Below are 22,398 nucleotides of genomic sequence, written 5' to 3' on the forward strand. Positions count from 1 at the left end.
AAAATTATTTAATTATTAAGATTATAAACAGTAGTCAAAAATACTGTGCATTTTTATGTAGCAATTTTGTTTTAAATAAAAATGTAATAAAATGTATTTAAATATTTTTATTTCTTAAACCAAACTTTTATTACACATACAAATCTTTGATAGCAGCTTAAAATATAAATTATAGACGTGGACAATAACCCTAATTATACATATAAAATACAATTTCTAATTCATTTTCATATACAAATTATAAAAATAGTAACAGATACTCCCCAAACTTAATTTCATATTAGCCTCTGGGGCCCATGACCCCCACGGACTTTGACTTATTACGTATTTACATTCAAAACATTTTTATAACTTCAAAAATATAACAAGGTGTAAATTTCTTACATTAAATATTTGCTGGCACATAAATAGTTACAACATTCCATAAACACATAAAAATACAATATTACAAACCCATTGGGCCATTTATAGATATTAATTCGATAAGTATACAAATATACCTTTGATGTAAAATTGGAAGCACTTTCTAACAAGCGATCATTACAGTTTTTTGTACATTTTTGTCATTTTAATAAATTGATTTTTTTATTACAAGATACTTACTTTTAAAAACAAACATCTTTACACATATTCATTGAGAAAAATACGAGACATAGGATTTATAGTAATAAATATATTTATATTAACTTACGTGATAGGGTACTTTGATGTTTGGCTTAACACAGTATCTAAAACTGAAAGAATACGATAAAGATAAAATCTATGAACAAGATTTAATAAAAAGTGATGCAACTTTTTTTTAAATTATTGTGACGAACATCGACTTGAAATGTTGCTAATTTAAACAAAAACTATAAGAACCAAATTATAAAAGAATTTTTATTTTTTGTTTAAAAATTTACCTATATTTTTCAAAGACAACGTTAAAATAAGCTGGATTTCATTTACAAAAAGGCTTTTAAAACAGAACTGAGGTTAGATTTTGTTTTGTTTTTTTTCTAAAAAGAAGAAATAACATCCCCTCTAGCTTGTGGCATAACAAACAGAACACGAAGGTCCGTGAATTTTATTGACGATTGTGATTGGTCGAGAGACCTGCGCACGAGTCACATGTAAGTATATCGACCAATCACAATGAAGACACTGACTTTCGCGCCGTTTATTGCCACATTCAAAGGGGTCTGATATTTTTGCCTCATTTCACGTAATATTTTGTGAAGCCATCTACCCTGCCCAGCTGTGGGGTATTTACGTGATGACGGTGGGAGCGTCGCGTCCGGTGTAGTGTTGCAGTTTGGAGATTTTAAGCGCCACATCCACTAGAGGGCGCAGCATCTCCTGTGCGTCGCCTAACACGTTTGTAGCCTCGTACGAGTCGATGTACAGCCTGAAATAATACAATTAGTTAGTTTTAATACAAACGAATGAGGGAATGATTAAATAAATCGTCTGGTGGTAAGTGAAACGACTGCCTTTAGTGGCAACACCAATAGAACTTCTAATTTACACAAGTTTAAGATCAGCTTTTTATATTGATTGTTTAAATAAAACTTAGTGCTGCTTTTTATTAATTAAATAAAAGACAAAGTTTATTTTTATATCATTCCAAGTATATTTATGACATATTTAAAATGTATCTTTATTAACATGTGACGTTAATTCCTGAAAATAATCGTTTTTTTATAAATTTGCATTTCGTATATGCCAGCAATAATTTTATCCAAAGAGAATTCATTTTCGTTACAAAACTAAAATCGATTTGACCATAGATAAGATCAGTAATATATTTTTCGACGTTACACTTATTTCGACGTTCTCTAACTCTAGGGAATGGCGGTGAAAATGTATATAAATTGAATAGTTATACCGACCTGACAGTAGCCCCCGAGCTGCCGGTGCCGCTCAAACGCAACACGATACGGGAGCCATCCTCGAAGATTATGCGGAGACCCTGCGAGCAAGTATATATTGTGAAATATGAAGTTTACGGGACAAAGCTTTTGTGTTCGAGTTATAGTTATTGTATATGGCAGTAGCAAAGGGTCTATCCAACCCGATTCCAGCCGCCTTCATTTTCCTAGCTTATGTAAAACCTATGCTTATGTAAGCGGCGATAGCCTAGTTGGCTGTGGAACGAACTGCCGAGACAAATGTCCGCAGATTCAAATCCCAAGAGCACACAAGTCTGATATTTCTAAAAAAAAAAATATATGTGTGTATTCTTTGTGAATTATCGCTCGCTTTAACGGTGCAGGGAAAAAAACATCGTGAGGAAACCTGAGAAATTCTCTATAGGAATTTTTAGGGTGTGTGAAGTCTACTAATCCGCACTAGGCCAGCGTGGAGGACTAAGGCCTAATCCCTCTCAGTAATAGAGGAGGCCCGTGCCCAACAGCGGGGCAGTATATAATGCAGGGCTGATATTGATTGGAACGACTTGCACACTGCATTGATGCATATTAGTAGTACCTATATCGATGGTTGAAAAGCTAATTGACTTAAGCGACATTTTTTTCGATAAATTTTAACTAAGTTAAAAAACATAGAAAAACGTGCTGATTTTAAATATATATGAAACTTAGTGTCGCAAAAAAAGTCAATTAGCCTTTCAACCAACGATATGGTGTTTCGGATTGCCTATTGGAAAATGTCACCCTTCCTCACTGATACAGCGCTGTGACCCGGCAAGTCTTAAGGTCGATTCCGGCTCGACGTTGGAGAAAGCTTTGTATACATTTTCAGGCAAAAAATACTAAATCGTATTTTGGAAATTATACCCTATAACCATCGTACAACGAATCGATAGATACATGATTTGTCGTTATCGGTTCATTAGGAACGTCGGTAAAGTGGAATACAAAATTGGGTATAAACATAGGCTGTCAACATCGTTGCCATTCAGTGCTTTTTTAGTAGTAGAGGAATTTGTTTTTACGCTTTTTTTTTAAATTTGGTATTGGTTATTGTAGCTAGTGTTACTACTGGACATAATAAGACTTAACATCTCATGTCTCAGGATACCGAGCGCAGTGGAATACCAAACAATACTTTGCAATTCAAGGTGTTGGATGGCGTTTCTACTGTTTATGGGCGGTCGTATCGCTTACCATCAGGCGAACTGCAAGTTCGTCTCGTCATTCAAAGCAATAAAAAAAATTTCAAGCTTACCTGTTTCATAGCAACGCTCTGGTCGATGGGGTCCATGTAGGAGAAGTTGTCAGCTAGTTTGACGCGGTAGGTCTTCCCGCCGGCGGAGTGTTCCGAGCCGACGAACCCTGGCGCCGTGATGCTGCGCTCCAGCTCCGACATCATCTCATTGCACGGATCACTCGCGCATTCCTCGTAGTCGTATCTGGCGAGGAATTTTACTTATAGTGGGAAAGAAATAAAGTGTTCTCCTTCCTTGCTTAAGTGAAACAGTGGAAGCAATTAAGTTCCTTCCTTTGATATTAACTCTTTGGAACGGTGGAAACAATTAAGCAGACCGGCATAATTGTGTCCACGAAAAAATAAATACAAATATATGATATAGCTGTTAGCCTCCCTCAATAAAAGGGTATGCAACACAAATAATTTTTCAGTTCGAACCAGTAGTTCCTGAGATTAGCGCGTTCAAACAAACAAACTCTTCAGCTTTATATCATAGTACCTATAGATATAATGTTGGTACAAATGTAAAACAATTTTACTCTTTTTTAACCGACTTCAAAAAAAGGAGGAGGTTATCAATTCGACGTGAATGTTTTTTTTTAGATACCCATATCATTCACACGTACCTAGTAAAGTAATTCCTCCCGTACTTGGCCCAGTGCGCCTTGAGTATGTTTTCCACGGACTGCCCGGTGGCGGCGAGGACAGAGAGCCACGCGAGTGCGGCCCACATGCCGTCCTTCTCCCGCACGTGGTCCGAGCCCGTGCCGAACGACTCCTCGCCGCAGAGGGACAGGCGCCCGGCGTCCATCAGGTTCCCGAAGTATTTCCAACCTAAAAATCAGGAAGTTAAATAGGCATTTTCAACCTTAAAATCAAGAAGTTAAATAGGCATTTCCAACCTAAAAATCAGGAAGTTAAATAGGCATTTTCAACCAAAAAATCAAGAAGTTAAATAGGCGTTTCCAACCTAAAAATCAGAAAGTTAAATAGGCATTTTCAACCTAAAAATCAAGAAGTTAAATAGGCGTTCCCAACCTAAAAATCAGAAAGTTAAATAGGCATTTTCAACCTAAAAATCAAGAAGTTAAATAGGCGTTTCCAACCTTAAAATCAGAAAGTTAAATAGGCATTTTCAACCTAAAAATCAAGAAGTTAAATAGGCGTTCCCAACCTAAAAATCAAGAAGTTAAATAGGCGTTTCCAACCTAAAAATCAGAAAGTTAAATAGGCATTTCCAACCTAAAACTTAGGAAGTTATATAGACTTCGAATGTAGTGATTAAACCTTTTCTTTGAATAAACGAGGTTAAAAAATAATATACGCTTAGGTAGGGTTATTCCATTCGTGAGCGAGTATATTAAGGTTCTTATCTGACTGGCGAATTGCAAATGAATCCAAAGCGTGGCGAATTCGTCCAGGGTGATAACATAATTTATTTGATTACAGATAAAACTAAACGAGTTCAAAAGTAATATAAGGCCTGTATAGGGACTAGCAGGATAGCTAAAAATGCTTAATATTACAGTTTACTAGGTGTTGTTGGTGGCTTTGCCTGGCTTAAAGATGTTTCTTAGTATAAATGTTTCATTTTGTTCTTTTTATAGCTAACCACAGCGCAAAGTACAGGAAGCCAGATCCATCTATTTAATACTTTTAACAATCATCCAAGTATTTTCGCTCGTAAAAATTACCTCGGTGGCGTATTGTATTAAGGTACGACTGCTGTACTAAGGTCTCAGGTTTGATCTCCAAGTCGTAAAGTAGTATTGGGTTTTCCTACTCAATATCAGCCCGGAGTCTGGTATTTTTGCTATTAATGACAGGCTCGCCTCCACCATATGGGACAGAATACATACGAAACTGATTTCACCAGTTGCGCCTCTGTGTACCCCTTCGGGGATAGAAAGCATGTGTATAGGTATATGTGTGACCGTGCGTGTGTGCGTGTGTGTGCGTGCGTGCATGCGTGCGTATGCGCGTGTGTGTGTGTAAAAAAATGCGAAAGTAGTAAGTCACCAGTGGGCACTTCGAACATCTCCTTGCCGCTGGCGGCGGCCACGCGGTCCACGGCGGCGGCGGTGGGCATGCTGCGCGCGAACCCGCGCACGCCCCGGCTGAAGTACGGGATGTGCTGCAGCTGCGCCGCCAGCACGGCCAGCGAGTCCGACGGCGTCACGAAGAACGCGCCGCGACCTATTATCATGTTGCGGTCGCCTGCCAACACATGTCCGCGGTTGAAAGGGCAATCGACTTTAAAACTACTTGTTTTTGTTTGTTTAGCCTTTAATGCTTTTAACTTTAGGAGTTAAATAATGATACGGCGGTATCATTTTGCAATACATGTAGTTATTTTTTATAAATAAATGGCGAAACACATTATTGATAATATTAAAAGAATTGAACAATAACTATAGATGGCGTTACCCGAATTTTAAATTGTCATCAATGTGAAAGCAATTAGCAAATGAGATTTTATTACAATTGACGAAAAATTACTAATAAAATTAAAAATGTAATGGCGGGAACCGTGCCTAACTTCAAACCATATCATACAAATCTAACATTCGCGTAAAGATAAGAAACCATTATTCAAACCATATATCTAATTAAATTGTTCGTATAAAATCTCTTGAAAGTCGCGTGGGACGTCGAGGCCTATCAAATTGCGGCTGCCCCAACAAAAAGTAACGTATCTAACCAAGATAGAAATGCAATGATAAAACTTGTCAAAAACATTAAATAGCATGTGAAAATAAAGCCACAAAATAAATATTGCAATTTGCCTCTAACCTTGTACTTTACCATATTTAGAAAAAATTAAATAGGTAGGCAACGGTAATTCATGCTACCACTGACAATTTTTTCCCCTATAATGATTTCTTACGTTTCCTACTTTTAAGGATTTTATCGCGGTTTTGATTTTTTCTTTCTCCTATATTTGCAACTAGCTTTTTCTCGCGGCTTCGCCCGCGTGTAGTAATTTTCCGTGTTAAAGTCCCGCTATTTATTTTCCCGGGATAGAAAGCCTATAACTTTCTCAGGGTCTTAAACTATCTCCCTACCAAATTTAATAAAAATCCGTTCAGAAGATTCTGAGAAAATCGATAACATAGTCAGACAGAAAAGGGGACTAAGTTTTATAATATGTATAGATATTTTTATTGCAAAGCGACTTACAGAGAGCAATATAATTTCATGCCAAATTATATAAAAAATACTCTTCACTTAACCCACTGCTAATTGATCCGAGGTCTTACCATCTCCATCGAAAGCGGCGCCGAAGTCGTAGTCCCCGCCTTTAACCGCATTCACCAGGTCAGCAGCATACGTCAAGTTAGGGTCCGGATGGGCTCCACCAAAGTCCTCGAGCGGATTGATCCGGCGCACATTCTTCTCAGAAGCACCTAGTTCCTCCAGGAATATGCGTTTCACATATGGTCCCGTTACTGTGGATAAAAGAAGGAAATGGATATTATAACTGATTTGTCCATTTTGTTTATGTTTTAGGTGTTCTAAACAATATCATTAAATCTGTGATATATTTTCATGGAAGCTCGGAAGAAAATAGGGGCCAAATGGACGTAGATACGTAAAACGGATTCAACCCACAGTATGGTTGAAAATGAGCCGAGTATGCCAAATTAGTTCTAGTCTATAACGTCTATATTTTTCATTAGAAAAACATCTTAGTTAACATATGTTATTTTGGACATTTTAATAACGAAATATAAAATAGAATATCAATGAGCAAAAATACGATTTAAACTTCAATCTTCACTATTTCAAAAGTGTCATTTTATGGGCTAGATCCTTATTGCATATCTACGTCCAAATAACGAAATTAAAGTTTTATCCTAATAGGGGGCAGTTGCACTTCTTGTGCCCCTGAATCCGGCACTGCTTGGACTCTCATACGCACCTCCATGCATAGCATCGATGAGCACGTTAAACGGCTTCCTGGCCTCGGAACCCTGGATGAGCTGCCTGATCTTGCCGAAGTCGAATATCTCCTTCATGTACGCCACGTAGTCGTTCACTGAATCGATCACTTGCACCTCGAAGGGGCGGCCGTCAACCTTGAATATATTGATATAATAATTACATGTTTACATGTACTCCAATTGAATTTATGTAGATTTCGTGTCGTTCCATATGTTATTTAAAAATTATCGCTCTTTTTTTATAGTGCCTCGGTGGCGTAGTTGTTCTGCATGCGTCGTACAGCAACGCTCTGAGGTCTTGGGTTCGAATTCCGGGTCCTAATTGATATTTGAGATTTTATTATTATTTATCAGCCCAGAATCTGGAATTTGTGGCCGATATGGCAATCGGCTCACCCCCTATGACATCATGGGAAGGAACACACTTGGCGAAAAGTGGATGCCCTGCATACCCCTTCGAGATAAACGCGTGGTGTTTTGTTTTTCTTTTTATATCTTCGAAGAGCGAAATAAAAGTGATGCTATTATGTTACCGTAAAGTCATAAATGCCGACGCTATTCAAGGGGCAGGAGAGGTCGGGCACGATCTTGTACTGCGTGATGGCGGTGGTCAGCTTGTAGATGTCGTTGGTGGTGCCGTCCGGCGCCGGGCCACCGTTACTGCAGTTGAACTTGATGCCGAAATCGTTGTTGATGCCGCCCGGGTTGTGAGACGCGGTGAGGACGATGCCGCCTGGGGACAACGATCTTACTTAAATTTCTTGTATATTTATGCATGTGTTTGTTGAATTTTGGGTCAAACACTCTGAAGTTGGCACCGTGGACTGCGACATCAAATATTGCCATTAGGTGCCCTACTGCACCTGATGACAAGCGAAGTTGTCCAGATAGAGTTCAGATCATGTTCACCATCCGATCGGATACATCATACCTATATCCTACCATGCTCGGTTTCCACACCGAATGCACGCCCATGCACGGGGGACATTTTTCGCGGCTCTAGGCACACAGTTAAGCGTGTTTACCTCATGGTTGGAGGCCACGTACGGGTAAGAGAAATGTCGGACGCCCGCCTACAAGGTGGACGGACGACCTGGCTAACGTCGCAGGAAGTCGCTGGATGCAGGTCGCTTCCAACAGGTCGACGTGGAGATCCTTGGGGGAGGCCTATGTTCAGCAGTGGCCTTCCTGTGGCTGAGATGATGACCTCATGGTTGCCAATTCACTTTGAAGCCTATAAGGGCTCGCGATCATTTTGTGGTCTTCTCCCCTCCTCCCATTCTAAGAAGTTTCCTTATCCTTCCCCCACACTTGCTTCCCAGCTATCCCCTACTTTACTCCAGGCCCCTGCAATCGCTAACCCACGGGATTCCTGTACGCCATTTACAGCTTTCCTTCGGTGTTGACTGCAGGTCCGATACCCTCACAAAAACATATATCATTCTCAAGAAGGAGAAATAAGAAGGATCGTTGAAGACCTGGCTATACCTACTCTTTCAGGTTACCCTTTTACTCTTTGAGTTAAGCCGCACTGAGTCATTAAAAAATGCAAGGAAAGCCGTTGTTTATCAGTATCATTGTTGTCAAAGGTAGGGATTCGCAAGTCATCAGTCAGGTTGTTTTTATCTTCAAACACACCTACCGCATCACGAAATGTGATAAACTGATTACTGCGTCTGACATGGCAAATCTTTGTTTATCATGTGTATTTCGTATCATGACACTGCATGAATGCTGTATAACAAAATATGTATAATAATGATGCAATACAGCAAAAACGGAAACTATTTACGAGGTTAGTGTTAAGTAGGCTTTAAGTTGATTCCTTAAATTTTTAAATAGTATCATCTTTGCCATGGCAGCCGCGTTGGATTTCCATTACGAGCGTACTGCGCGCCTCGACAGTGTTGTAGGTGATATGAATATTATAATAATGAAGTATGAAATAATATACAGTAAAAACCGGTTATAGCGACATTAAAGCACCACCGGATTTGAACGCTACATCCGATAGTCGTTATAAACGATATTTTTATATGCATTTATTTAAAAGTCCTTTTTATTTAGTCGTAATAACCGATGAGTCGCTATAACCGGAGTCGTTATAACCGGGTTGCTACCGTACACCATTGTAAAAAAGCAATGTTATAACTTACCAAGTGTTTTATATTTCCTGATGATGCAGGACACCGCTGGTGTTGATAGTATACCATTTTGTCCCACAAGTAATTTTGCAACCTATGTAAAATTAATTATATTAATAATATGTCATTATTTTTTTCAAAATATCCCTTACTAGAGATTACATCAAATTAATAATAATAATAATAAATTTACTTGTATTAAAACAGACAAATGTAAAATGTTACAAAACTGAGTTGGTGTACAAATGTTAGAGTTAATTGCAATTTTTTTTTAATTACATTTGTCTCTATAAGGAATTGATCTGCTGATACCTATGCTAGGAGAACCTGTGTTATAGGTAAATTTTTAAAACCTTCATTGGTCATTTAAAATTTACTATTTCAAAATAATACAATATATATATATTTATATATTTATTTAATCAAATTCATGCAACCCATTTCATATTTAGTTTATACAACATTTATAACATTAGTGCATTATACAATTTGATTCTATGCCAACATTTTTGTCCCAGAGTTTCAACAATATCTAAACTATTTATTTAATAGTTTCTATCCACACTACAATTATGTTTGAAGAGAGAAGCAAGATTTTTTTGTTTTGTGATAGTAAACCTCCCAAGATATAAGAAAATGCTAAATAAAAAGGCAGGAAATTTAAGGCCATGGTACAAAAACATATGAACACTTTGGATAGGTGTTTCTCCTTGTTTTTATCCCTGTATGTCCCTATATGTGGCCCATGTAAGTGAGTCGCGTTTTGGGATCAGCCTGTGTATATGCGGTTCCAACAGGCCAGCATAATTGGGTAATTTGTCAAGGGGTAATCATCTCTTGTCTGTTGACATTCTATTGAACACCACTCCACTTACCATCAGGTGCAGTGGGGTCACTTTGCCATACACTTCAAAAAGTGATGTTTATGATATAGGTATAGCCTAGTGAGGTCATCACAGTTAAAATGAATTATATACTTAGCTATTAGTATTAATAAACATGATAATAGCTTTCCCATAAAATCTACCATATAATATTATTGAGACAAAAATAAATGTAAAAATTATTACAACATTAAAAATTACTTATTTGTTATAAAAGTAAATAAAACATAGTTTAATGTTCATATTTATGACATTAACCTTAGTAGTTTAACAATGATTTTCATCCGTGCAAATGATAATTTTGCAATGATCTTTGCTTCTGCAGACCTTGAGTGACAACTGATAAGAGTGTAAACTTATTATAAGAAATAAACAGCAAAACAATTTATTGTCATTTCTTCTTACTTTATTTTGATCATTTAATGGTGGACATACAGCTTCAGCATTAAGTATAATTGACAATAGTTAAATAATGTTTCATGTTTGATTCTTGTTGTATCTTGTTAGTACAATAATTGCACAATGGGTAAGAGTCAATAGTCAAGACACAGGGCTACTATTTTTTTTTTATGAATTTATTTCGTAATATGCACTAGAATTTTCTGCAATAATACTTACCACATGGTAATATATAATGATTGATTTATGCAGCAATGAATAATACTCTAAAAGTTAAACAAGTTTATTTCATATCATATTTTCAATATGATTCCAAACTTCTTCGCTGAGTAAGTACTTATTATAAAAACATAATATCTTGCTTTGAATTTTTGGCTAATAAACAGATAAATATGTATAGAGGTTTAAATAATTTTTGAATTTTATATAAAATGACAGAGCAATTTAAACTTTGTATAATATTATAAACTATTGATACCTATATATTATAATATCTGTATTTTTCCAATAGATTTAAAACTAGATAATATATTTTATTCTACCATGTTACTAACGGATGGTATTTAAACTTATAGGATAAAAACTCACCCCATTAGCGGCGCAGATTTTAATTATTTTATCAACAACTTCCTTCACAAGATATCTTCCATCTCCCCCAACCACGAGCGCGCATCCCTCGACGGCGCCCTTATTGGCGTCTAAGATACACTGGATAAAGTTTTCTGTGTAGTTTTCTTGAAGGAAGACCTTAACTTTTTTACGCAACCCGCTAGTACCCGGCTTTTGGCCCTCATAAGGCGTAGTGTTTACTGTGATTGCATTCATTTTTATGAATGGACGAAGGTTCTAGCAGCTCGTATGTGTTATCGGAGCGAGATGCTTTAAACAAATACGTCCATTTATCTTTATACTAAGGTCAATGAGTTCGTAGGAACTACGAAGTGTTTCAACCTCCAATCAGCTGTGGCATAATAGACACTAATGTCACTTTAGCAAAGTCAACGAAGGTCGAAATTGTCAGTGGCGCACGTTCCGTACCTACACTGTAAAATTGATTATTCCCTGATACAAAGACATTTTAAGAATATTCAAAGCAGCAAAAATATTGAACAAAGGATAAGTATGGAGGTAATTTATAACATTATTTACTTACTTACTGTGTAGATTCCTAAGTTCATTTGTATCTATTGTGAAAAGAGGGGAAATATTTCTTAACTTTATCATTAGGTTTCGCTCGTGACTTCGCCGGCGCGGCGTTCGTTTACTCCGGGATACGGAGTACAAGTACATACCTACGTAGTTAATCCACAGAACTCCTAAGTAATATAATACTATATATGAATGCTATTCCAGGACAAGAATATTCATACAAATTTGTTCAGAGGTATCTGTGTTTAATTCTAACTATCCAAACGTTTACCTACCTATCTATGTATTTGTGTACTGCCGTCACAAAGAGTATGACGGTAAGTACAGAAGTATGGAATTAGTTTTTAACGAATTTATTTTTTGACGATTTTCGTAATCAACCTTTACTTATTTGCTGAACGGTAATTTACCGTTTGGTACTTCTCTGTCGACCATGCTTTGTATTAAATTGCCTACAATTATGATATCATTGAGGTAAAAATAAAGTACAATAATTGTTATAAATGTTTATTAAATTAACAAATATAAGTTATTGTATCAAAATGAGTACAAAAATAGGTTACTTATACCATTAAGTAAGTAATTATTTATCTTTATTTTTTAAGTTCACATGCCATGACGGCTCCTCCGAATTGTTTCTCCAAGTACTTAGCAACTGTGAGACAGAGGGCGTCGTTGTGGGGGGCGGCTACCACCTGTATCCCCAAGGGCAGGCCTTCGCTGTTCTTGCCTAGTGGTACCTGGACAGAAAATACATACATATACACTTGACGCTTTATTAGTAAAGCTAAAACGATGTATTAAATGTGAATTACTGATAGTGGATCTCTCATATGTGAGAGTCCACCTGGGTTGGTACCATCGCAATGTCTATTTCTACCGCCATATTGTGTTCCGGTTTGAAGGACATTGTAGCCAGTGTAACTGGACATAATAAGACTTAACATATGTCTCAGGATGGCGAGCGCAGTGTAATACCAAATAATACTTTGTAATTCAAGTAGTTGGATGGTGTTTCTTCTGTTCATGGGCTGTCGTATCGCTTACCATCAGGCGAACGGCAAGCTCGTCTCGTCATTCAAAGCAAAAAAAAAGTTATAAAATTAAAAAGATTGTGTTTTGAATGTGTTGATACCTGAGTCAGGTAACCTGACACAACTCGCATACTCCACTTTTTCGTTCATAGAAAGTACATTATATTATACGCTTCTTTTTGCCTTAGCAACAGACTGTTAGACCAGCGGTGCCAAAAGCAACAGCTAATCGCCAAGCTTAAAATGAGTAGTGTCAACCGGCTTTTGCTATTCTTAGTACCTCTTTTTCTGATGATCTTTTCTTTTTTGTATTTTTGATTAACAAAAGTGGTATGTATAGCTGACGCTCTAGCCAGAACTTGTGGTGGCCCGTGTGCCCTCGGTATCCTTACTCGAATCTCAGGTCCTGGCCGAAAGCCGGTAGTATGTGTGTGTGTGTTATTACCTGAGTAGCGGGGCACATGAGCGTATTAACAATAGCGAAGTACGAGAAGTTGAAGGGTCGCAGCAAGCTGGAGTAGTGGTAGGGCGCCACCTGCGGCGCGCTCGGCATCAACAACACGCCGTTGTCGCCCAGCTTGCTCTGCAAACGACCAACATTTGAGGAGTTAACATTTAAGAGAGAACAAACACATTTTATTTTATTAGGAAAATAAACATTACAATTATTCTTATAACATTAATTTGAGACTATAATACTATTAGATAGACCACTAAAGTTTTCACTGATAAATATTAAAAATACGGTAATATCCAATTAGGAGGAAAACCAGTACAAAAGGTAAAATAAGATAAAACAACATATATAGGTACGCCTTAATCTCTAAAGGGGTACGCAGAGTGCAACCAGGACACCTTATCGCCATGTGATGTCCGTCCCATGATGTTATAGGGGACGCGAATATAACCACACCGGGCACAAATTCCAGCATTCGGAACTAAGCAGAAACACCTTAGAGCAATGGCCGTACCCAGCACACATAACTACTCCATCTCTCTTATTCTCTTCGTCTATAACTACAGAGTTATGCAAGTACGAAATTGTGTGCTAAAAGAATTGCAGAATATTAGAATTCTTAAAATTTCAATTTCCAACGCCCAAGGTAACAATCACAGTACCATGGCATCAGTGGATAAATTTATCACAATATAAAGAGAGTCAATAACTTACAAATAAGTCTTGTTTGAGATCAGCGGTTACTTTCTCGGCCCAAGCGGAGTTCACCTTGGGCAAGTACTGCTCCTCAATCAGTCGGAAGATGCTGAAGATGTAGTGGCTACTGAGGCCAAACAGCTGAAACCATTCATTATGATTAATCTTTTTAGACGGGTACAACAAAGTGACTCCACTGCGCCTATAGAGTGGCGGTGTCGAGTATCGACTGACGTGTTATGATTATCCCTCGCCAGTCGACACAATTATGCCGGCCTGCTGGAACTGGATATCTACAGGCTGATCCTGGAACACCACGAACTTACGTGGGCCACTATGGCGGGTTACGACAGCTTCTGTACGGTGTTCGCTATCCGGGCGGATAATTTTTTTTTATTTTTGTTAACTTCTCCATTATTTACTATTTGGTTTTGCTGTAAACGTCTCACACTAAGCTAAGCCTGTATCGTGAGACGTTTTGACAAGAGTATCTTATATAGATAATCTCCATACTATATACTACCACCAGTATTACATTACCTACTGATTACGTAGGTAACATCGCCGTACCTATTTCTGACATCAAGCATCCGTGTTCAAGCACTATTTAGTATTCCAGTTATAATTTTTTTAGCATATATCTCGAATCCCAACTTGTATTATTATTTTATATCGCTCACAATTACGATGAATTCAATACCAAACCTATTCAAACGCTAATAAAAATTTGACGTCAAATGATTTATTATACTCACTTTCTTAACAAGTTCGATGATGCCATTGGCTTCTCCGTTATTATTGGTGTAGAGCTGGGCTGTATTGTCAGGTTCCTTAGACATCCAATACTTCCATAATATGTACATGTAGTTGAAGCCCTCGTGGTAGTATGGTTGGGGGACGTTGCTGCTTGAACTCACGTCTTCTGTTATTTTCGAAACCACTCTAATCGGAACAAGAAAAGACTTTTATAAGTTTAAATAATACTACACCTATATTTTAAACTAACTTCCTATTGCGCTTGCGTAAAAGTCTGTTTTACATTTTTACATTCCCCTTACAGAAATCCCATAAGGAAGCGGTTTTAAGATTTCGAAATAAACTTAAAAATTGAATATGTTTTGATTCCGTGGGTAATTTTGATAAAATTGACTGTATGTAGGTATTGTTACACAGAATAAAGCGTAAGATGTTTCAGTGACCACATTTGAATTCAATGGGTTTGGCGTGACACGACAAGAAACATTTATATAAATATAGAAACAATTATTTTTGCTATTATTCTAGTCTGGCCTGAGAGTTATCTCATGCTTGTAACTAACTTCAGTGCGGCAAAGTTTAAACACTATTCTTACCTTTGCATAGCTTTTTTTATTTCGGATCTCACAGAGCTGACCATCACATCTTTGCTGGACTCCAAGTAATAAAACTTAATATCTTTCATGTCTACACTTCGGTCGAGTTTCAGAAGCTGAGCCTTATCACCGGCTATTATTTTCGTCAGTGGGATTAAGTCTTCAGTGTGTTTGGATATGAAGCCGAGGGCTAACATAGACTCTTCATCACCTTTACGAAAAAATACTCCTGGAAATAATCATGCGATAAATACAATCTTAAAATTATGTTGAAAACACAAGCAGCAAGTTAAATCAAATTTAAAAACAACATACTGATAACATTAATGTTTCAAGCATATTTCGTAACATCCAAAGGTCAATTGTAGGATTATCGCAAATATATCACCTCTAAAATTAGTAGTTCCAGGTGTAGGATGATGTCCAAACATGCCGCAGTAAAAGGCAGGCATCCGTGTCGAACCTCCGATATCCGAACCTAAAAGGATATTAGAACAGAGCTTGAAAAGTCTTTCAACTATAGATTGCGGCGCAACTAGCTAGTAATATGTTTTCAAACATTATTTCTCAAATACGAAGCACATTATACTTATTAGTATTACCAGGTAGATATACCCATTCTTTTTCTATTATGGATATGCATCAAACTTAGTTAAGAAATGAAAAACTAAGTATCTATTCTTATTATATAAAGCTGAAGAGTTTGTTTGTTTGTTTGAACGAGCTAATCTCAGGAACTACCGGTTCAAACTGAAAAATTCTTTTTGTGTTGGATAGCCCTTTGTTCTTGGAGTGCTATAGGCTATATATCATCACGCTATGATCAATAGGAGCGGAGCAGTAATGAAACATGTTGCAAAAACGGGGAAAATTTGTTAGTTTTAAGAGCTTCCGTTGCGTGCGCTGCGTAAACGGTTAAAGTTATGCAACAATGATGTATGACGGGATTGTTCCTCTTAAAAAGTTCTACAAAAATATATTATAAAACAAAGTCCCCCGCTGCATCCGTTTGCCTGAACGTGTTAAACTCAAAAACTACCCAACGTATTAAGATGAAATTTGGTATGGAGACAGTTTGAGACCCTGGGAAGAACATAGGCTCCCGGGAAAATATATAGCGTGAATTTTATAACGGAATACTTTAGCCCGAAAAATTTATAACGCGGGCGGAGCCGCGGGCAAAAGCTAGTTAATTGATAAAATCTTCTAAATTTACGCTTTTTATCGCTGATTGTTTACAAATACATACTGAATATAATATATTTGGCGTAATATGGTTATTCTTACATAAACTGATGGTGGTAGCATAAGTGGCTGTCAGGGCGGCCTCAGCGCCGCTGGATCCGCCCGGAGACCTGCCCGTGTGGTGGGGGTTGCGGGTCATGCCATACACCGGGTTACGAGTTTCTTGCCTGAAGTCAAATCATACATCGTTTAATGTCATAAATGGGCTGCATAGTATTTACTTCTCAGTCCGATATCGATTTTTCAGTCGTCAGATAAAAGTTATCCATCAATTCAATGATAACGTAATGAATTATTGAAAAGTGGTAATCATTTTATTTGTACAATGTTGTGTCCGATAGAAGGTGATTTCTAGCCGAAGCCGATCAATCTGCTATAGCCACAACTTTCGGCCGACGCTCAATTCCAACTTTAGGGCTTAAAAGCTCAAAATACTTTAAGGTTGACTTCAAGCTACAATAAATAATATACTTTACCTAATGATTTAAAAACTTTAAATTTAGGACCCTTGTGGCCTGTATAATATAGAAAAGTAATTTTAAACATCTCTAAAAAATAATCCAGAGATGTTACGGAATGATGTGAAGTATAAAATTTACTTATTTCTTTTGATTTCGGCTTGCTAGTAAAACATTCGGCTGATTTGGTTGATGCCGATTCATCTTTCGGACATTTTTCATTTGTTTATGCTATAATATTTTTTCTTATGAATAGTTTTTAACTAATGACTGAAACACCAGCCTTGGAGCGAATAACATTTTAGTTAAAATAGTTCTTCCATAATCTTTTGTAACCTACCAAACAAGCAATTCAGGCAAGTTGGTAGCAGCAACTACAATGGCTCCAGCGTTCTTCAGTCTCACGATGGCTTCACTGTCTTCGGTAGCGACCTCCTTGCGCCGAGACCACAGCCCCATCGTCAAAGGTAAACCTTTCACCGCTTGACTCTCTTTAGTGGTTAGTGGTACTCCTGTTCAAAGAAAATGGATTGACCGAGGTTTGAAAAACTCTACTCAAGTTACCGATACAGACATGTTACAAATTTATTTATTAAATATAATGGAGATGATACCTACAAACAATTATTCAACTGCAATATCCTCAATGTACCTTATTTCCTACTTTAAGCTTTTTGTAGGCTCTGCCGATCTAGCAATATATTGGCCAGTCCCTAACTTGATTGACTGCATTAACGATTAACCCATTTGATAATTCATTCCATGTATATCAATCCTACCTAGAAATGGTTTCTTCTGAGCGTCTTCATCGAGTCCATTAGCAATGAGTGCGTCCACCTCGCGCGCTTTATTCAGAGCAGCCTCGTACCTTTCTGCTGCTATGGCGTTAATAATGGGGTTTACCTTCCGAAGAAAATAAACATTATTTGAGATAGCTATTTACTTAACTTTACCTGTTGACCTAGCTAGGTTAAGAATTATTGATCTATAAGATTTAATTCGAGTCAAAGTCCTACAATCATCTAGAATTCTTTGTTCACTAATCGAAAAAAAAGAACATTCCTGGATTTTTTACGTAATGTACCACAAAAAAGCTGTTAGTCAATCTTAATGCTTCCGGAATAATGTAGTACCTAGATATTGCCATGAATTATATCTTTAGGAAATTCCTTACCTGTTTGATTCTCTCAATAAGCGTCCGGACCAAGTCTTCCGATTTCAATTCTTTGTTCTTGATCTTCTTAGCTAAAGCCGTGGCGCTTTCAGTAAGTATTTCATGTTTCTGTTCCAAGTCTGGTATCGCTTCCTTTCTTTTATCCCAGTACAAAGAATAGAAGAAGTCGATCGCCAAGTCCATAATTAGTTTGACGTACAAAATAAACATATTCAGTTTCTTACCCATTGTCTGAAACAAATATATTATTATATTTTGTCTGGGGTTTACAAATCGAGCCTTTTTATTGTATTATTCTTCGGGATTTGGTTACAAAACATAACATTTTTTTTTCGCAGTAGCTTATTCTACACGAATAGTTTACTAAATCCTCTATTGGTACATTGTATAGAACTCAGTGGTGTGACTGCCCCCTCCCTCCACTCTCCCCTGCCCAGAGAGTACACTTTTTGGTAGGCAAGATCCTTATTAGTATTTACAAGGAAGTGACCTAAAAAACGGTTGCAACGCGAAACTGCCGCGCGAGAGATCCGGGTAATTGTCCCTTTGCAAGCTTAGTTTCAGGTGTGGGGAGCCCTGGCCTCGGCGGTCCCGACTAGCTTTAGGGTAGCTAAACTCTGCGGAACTCTATTAGGTTTTTAACTTCTAATATTCACGGGAGCTTTATTAAATTTAGTTTAATACACTATATATTCTATTTTTGATAACGTGTAACCAGAGAATGTTGAAACATTACGCATGTCTTGTGTAACAATAAGTGAACAAACTAACTAACCGTTCAGGCAATAATTAACGCATCGCAATTACTTCATAACACGAAAAATCTACATTCTCTTTTAACTATTGTATAACGATATTTTCATATTCTTTAGTTAGCAATTAATTAAAAGATGATCTTATTTTTCTTTTAATTTCAATTATCGTAAAGTATTCCCAAATACATTTTAACCATATTTTTTAACTACCTCGATGGCGTAGGTAATTGTATTGTGTGAGTGGACATCGCTGTGATGTCCCGTATACGTGTCCCGGTTCGGGTAGTGATGCTATTTTTAGTATCACTCCGAAGTCTAGAATAAGTGCCAAATATGGCGATAGACCCCTCATAGAACGGTACACCCGTGTCGAAAAGCGGGTGCCCCGTATATATCTCTGCCTACCCTTTTAGGAATAAAGCCGAGATATGTGTGTGCCTGTGTTTTGTTAAAATCCACGTTTTTATGACATGTATTAATTAGCCACATGCTCCAAAAAAATTATAATCCCTATATTATTAAGTTAAATTATTTTTTTGGTTCGTAGTAGTTAAAGAAATCGGTTTTAGTTATTGTTAAAAAAAAGGCTTTACTCCTTTTCCTTACATTTCTAATTGAACCCAGTATGTACACAAAGTTTCATCTTATTTGATTTTGCTGATTTCCGTACTACATCTTCAAATTTCAAGGTCACACAACAATATTTTTTATATCAAAGCACCGTTAAAATTATACTAAACCAATATAAAAGTGTTATAAAATTGCTATTTGATTTTAAGGACATCCCTTTTGCATTTTCGAATTCTAAGGTCCTATTCTAATAAATTCAAATGATACCATTAGAAGCTATTCCAAATCGAATGTTAAATAATTTTTAAAACGACGGAGAAAAGCTAAGATGTTTTTATTAAGTACTTACATTATTTGTAAAACTTCATTGCAGAAAAGACCGTTAAAAAATAATACAAAATGGCGATTTCTATACAAAATGACCCATTTAAATATTTTGTATCTTTTTGCCGTTCTTTTAGTTTTCTCAATTTTTGTTTATATTGTGTCGACAGACGAGTGGTAAACAGTCTATCTACTCTTTTTGGGTACTCCTCTCACCACCAGTTGCTGTGAAATCAACGGTCGAAGGATGTCTACAGCAGATCTAAACGTCGCCTGTGATGATTACTGTTAATTATGCATGCTTGAGTAACATGACTTAACCGGTGACCATGTCAAGGCTTTTTAGATGACGACTTTGACAAGGTCGACGACCTTCAGCGTCGGAATGGACAAGTAGCCAAATTTTTTTATCGAATTCGATTATCGGGACAATAGTTTAACGGATATTTCTTCATTCTTATCTATACGAAAATATATAGTTAAAGAGTTTATTTGTTTGTTTGAACGCGCTAATCTCAGGAATTAGGAAACTAATTTTGTTTTTTTTTCATTAGTAGGAAGCTATATTACTCCTGAGCGTTATAGACTATTTTTATCCCGGAAAATATAAAGCTGGACTTTGATCCCGGAAAAACTTTTTCACACTAGCGGTACCACGTGCAAAAGCTAATACTATTATAAAACGAAACATATCATTAGGATTTGGCTTTACATAAAATATCATAAAATTAGCCTTCGCTGAGAACTCTGACGTGCCTTTTGCTTGAAAAAACATTTGTAACAAAACATTTTTTTTTTTTGTTATGTGAACACAGTTCATAGAAGCAGCGGTAATTTTTTTCAGTTTTTTGCGCATTTCGGTATGAGCAACATTCAAATAGTCTAGAATGTGCCAGATTAACGTTTTATCGCCTCAATGGTTCACTTGCGTGTGGTGGTAACAGAGAATTAAGTAGGTATTTCAATATACATTGACGAGTACCATAAACCATTAACGAGTATTTATTTAGTCAAATTCATACTGGTCCTCATAATTCGATATGTATATGGCAGAAGTGGCTAACTAATACGAGGCTCTGAGCGGCAGATCTTTGCGAGGACTTTTTACCCGATTTCCGAAGGACAGTAATGTTTTCTTCATTATGTCCCTTGTAAACGCGAAGCCTCTCGAAGCGCGATGCCCTATTCGCCACCCCTAAGCCGGCTACTGGAATAAAGTGAGTTTCTCTGGCACGAAATTCCATTTAGGTAGATGCCACTTAGGGTTGCCAACCATAGTTTTAAAACAATACTTATCTACTTGTAAAACTTGTGCATTAATTACATCACGCAAACAGGGTAAACATCGTTTGTCGAGTTATAAATTCAGATACGCAATGTTAATAAATAAAAGACACTTATAGATATATAGGTCGACCCGTTGAAATCAATATGTTACAGGTACAATATGTATTTATTGCAAGTAAAACACATTTTACGTAGTTTGACGTAAGTAAATAATACCATCTTATTTTAAGAGTAAACAAATATGACAAAAAATTCCATCACATTAACTCCAAAAGAATTTGTAAAAACTTATTAGGTTCAATTTGCACATACAAAATAAAAATAGAATTATCAAATGAAATATTTCACCAGTATCTTACCTGTTTATATTTAATCAATCACAAAAATATTATCACACGCGTTATTATCTAGAGTAGTCAGGCCGGACTGACGAAGTACACGACCGAAAGCCCCGCTTGTCGGTCGGGTAACGTCGGGCTCCGTAATGCGTCGCGTCTGTGGCTATATTACGAACTGTATAGACTGCCTGGTCAATGTACCGCTACACGAATGCATTTTGCAACTAGTTTAATGCATCGTCGCGTTTATTCAACCGTTTGTTACACAGCAGGCGAAATGCGAAACTAATTTAGCAATTCGTAAAAAAATGCACGACACATTCCGAAGAGTACTCACCTAATTTTGCTGCAACGAATATATTTTTTACTTGGTTATGTAAAGGTATTGGAAAAAACCTGCTTTTAATACTCAGACGTTATATTTCCTGACAGATTAACAAAAGATTTTGCTGTGGGAAATAAGCAGAATTTAAGATACTTACTTACTTGGTTGAAAATTTTGTAAATATTTACCAAAATAATAATGACCATTAAAACGGGTCCCCTGTAAATCGTACTTTTGATTTACGACCTAATGTGTAGGCGCATATAATATAAATCATTTTATATAAGGTCGGGTCGGTAATCGGGCAATTGGACCCTGAACTTCCGTTTCGCAGTACATTACGTCTCCACTAAATTAAAAATAATAATAACTGTAAATCTATATTTTGATGTTATTACGGTTGAATTAAAATGGCGCCACTAGTAGGCACTGGTTTCCCTTTTACTTTTTTTTTCTCATTTAAATGAATTAACAATGGGTTTTTATATTTCCGCTGAGAATGATTACGTAAAAATAATATTTATTTGTACTTTTGTGTTCTCTTGAAGGTTTCGCAGGAAGGCGAGGTTCCGCTATTTCATACGTAACTTTTCCGGTGTCCCCCATCTCTTTTACTATTTTAAGCAACATATTTCAAATACCAGAAGAACAAAGCTCGGTGGTTGATAGTAGTTTGTAATTAAAAACTCTAGGTGTTGCTATAGTTTATTATG

At 36.8% G+C, this 22,398-nt stretch overlaps 2 protein-coding genes across 2 annotated transcripts; both read right to left on the reverse strand.

The window, feature by feature from the left end:
- Positions 1-92: 92 nt before the first annotated feature.
- On the reverse strand, positions 93-11,495 carry LOC115455393 (phosphoglucomutase). The gene is made up of 10 exons (XM_037437092.1): positions 11,110-11,495; positions 9,251-9,332; positions 7,628-7,827; positions 7,073-7,229; positions 6,411-6,599; positions 5,170-5,367; positions 3,777-3,984; positions 3,169-3,352; positions 1,872-1,951; positions 93-1,387 (listed from the first exon to the last, which is right to left on the reverse strand). Exons 1-10 carry the CDS (start codon positions 11,344-11,346, stop codon positions 1,249-1,251), a joined length of 1,674 nt encoding a protein of 557 aa, XP_037292989.1. The 5' UTR covers positions 11,347-11,495; the 3' UTR covers positions 93-1,248.
- A 668-nt stretch (positions 11,496-12,163) lies between these two features.
- On the reverse strand, positions 12,164-21,539 carry LOC115452939 (fatty-acid amide hydrolase 2). Its single transcript, XM_037437254.1, has 11 exons — positions 21,382-21,539; positions 18,087-18,317; positions 17,692-17,815; positions 17,253-17,424; positions 16,497-16,621; positions 15,598-15,687; positions 15,210-15,438; positions 14,613-14,799; positions 13,876-13,998; positions 13,150-13,287; positions 12,164-12,410 (listed from the first exon to the last, which is right to left on the reverse strand). The coding sequence occupies exons 2-11, from the start codon at positions 18,312-18,314 to the stop codon at positions 12,264-12,266; spliced, it is 1,563 nt and encodes a 520-aa protein (XP_037293151.1). The 5' UTR covers positions 18,315-18,317; positions 21,382-21,539; the 3' UTR covers positions 12,164-12,263.
- Positions 21,540-22,398: the final 859 nt, after the last annotated feature.

This window comes from Manduca sexta, chromosome 10, assembly GCF_014839805.1.
Source record: "Manduca sexta isolate Smith_Timp_Sample1 chromosome 10, JHU_Msex_v1.0, whole genome shotgun sequence".
In the NCBI taxonomy this organism is placed as follows: domain Eukaryota; kingdom Metazoa; phylum Arthropoda; class Insecta; order Lepidoptera; family Sphingidae; genus Manduca; species Manduca sexta.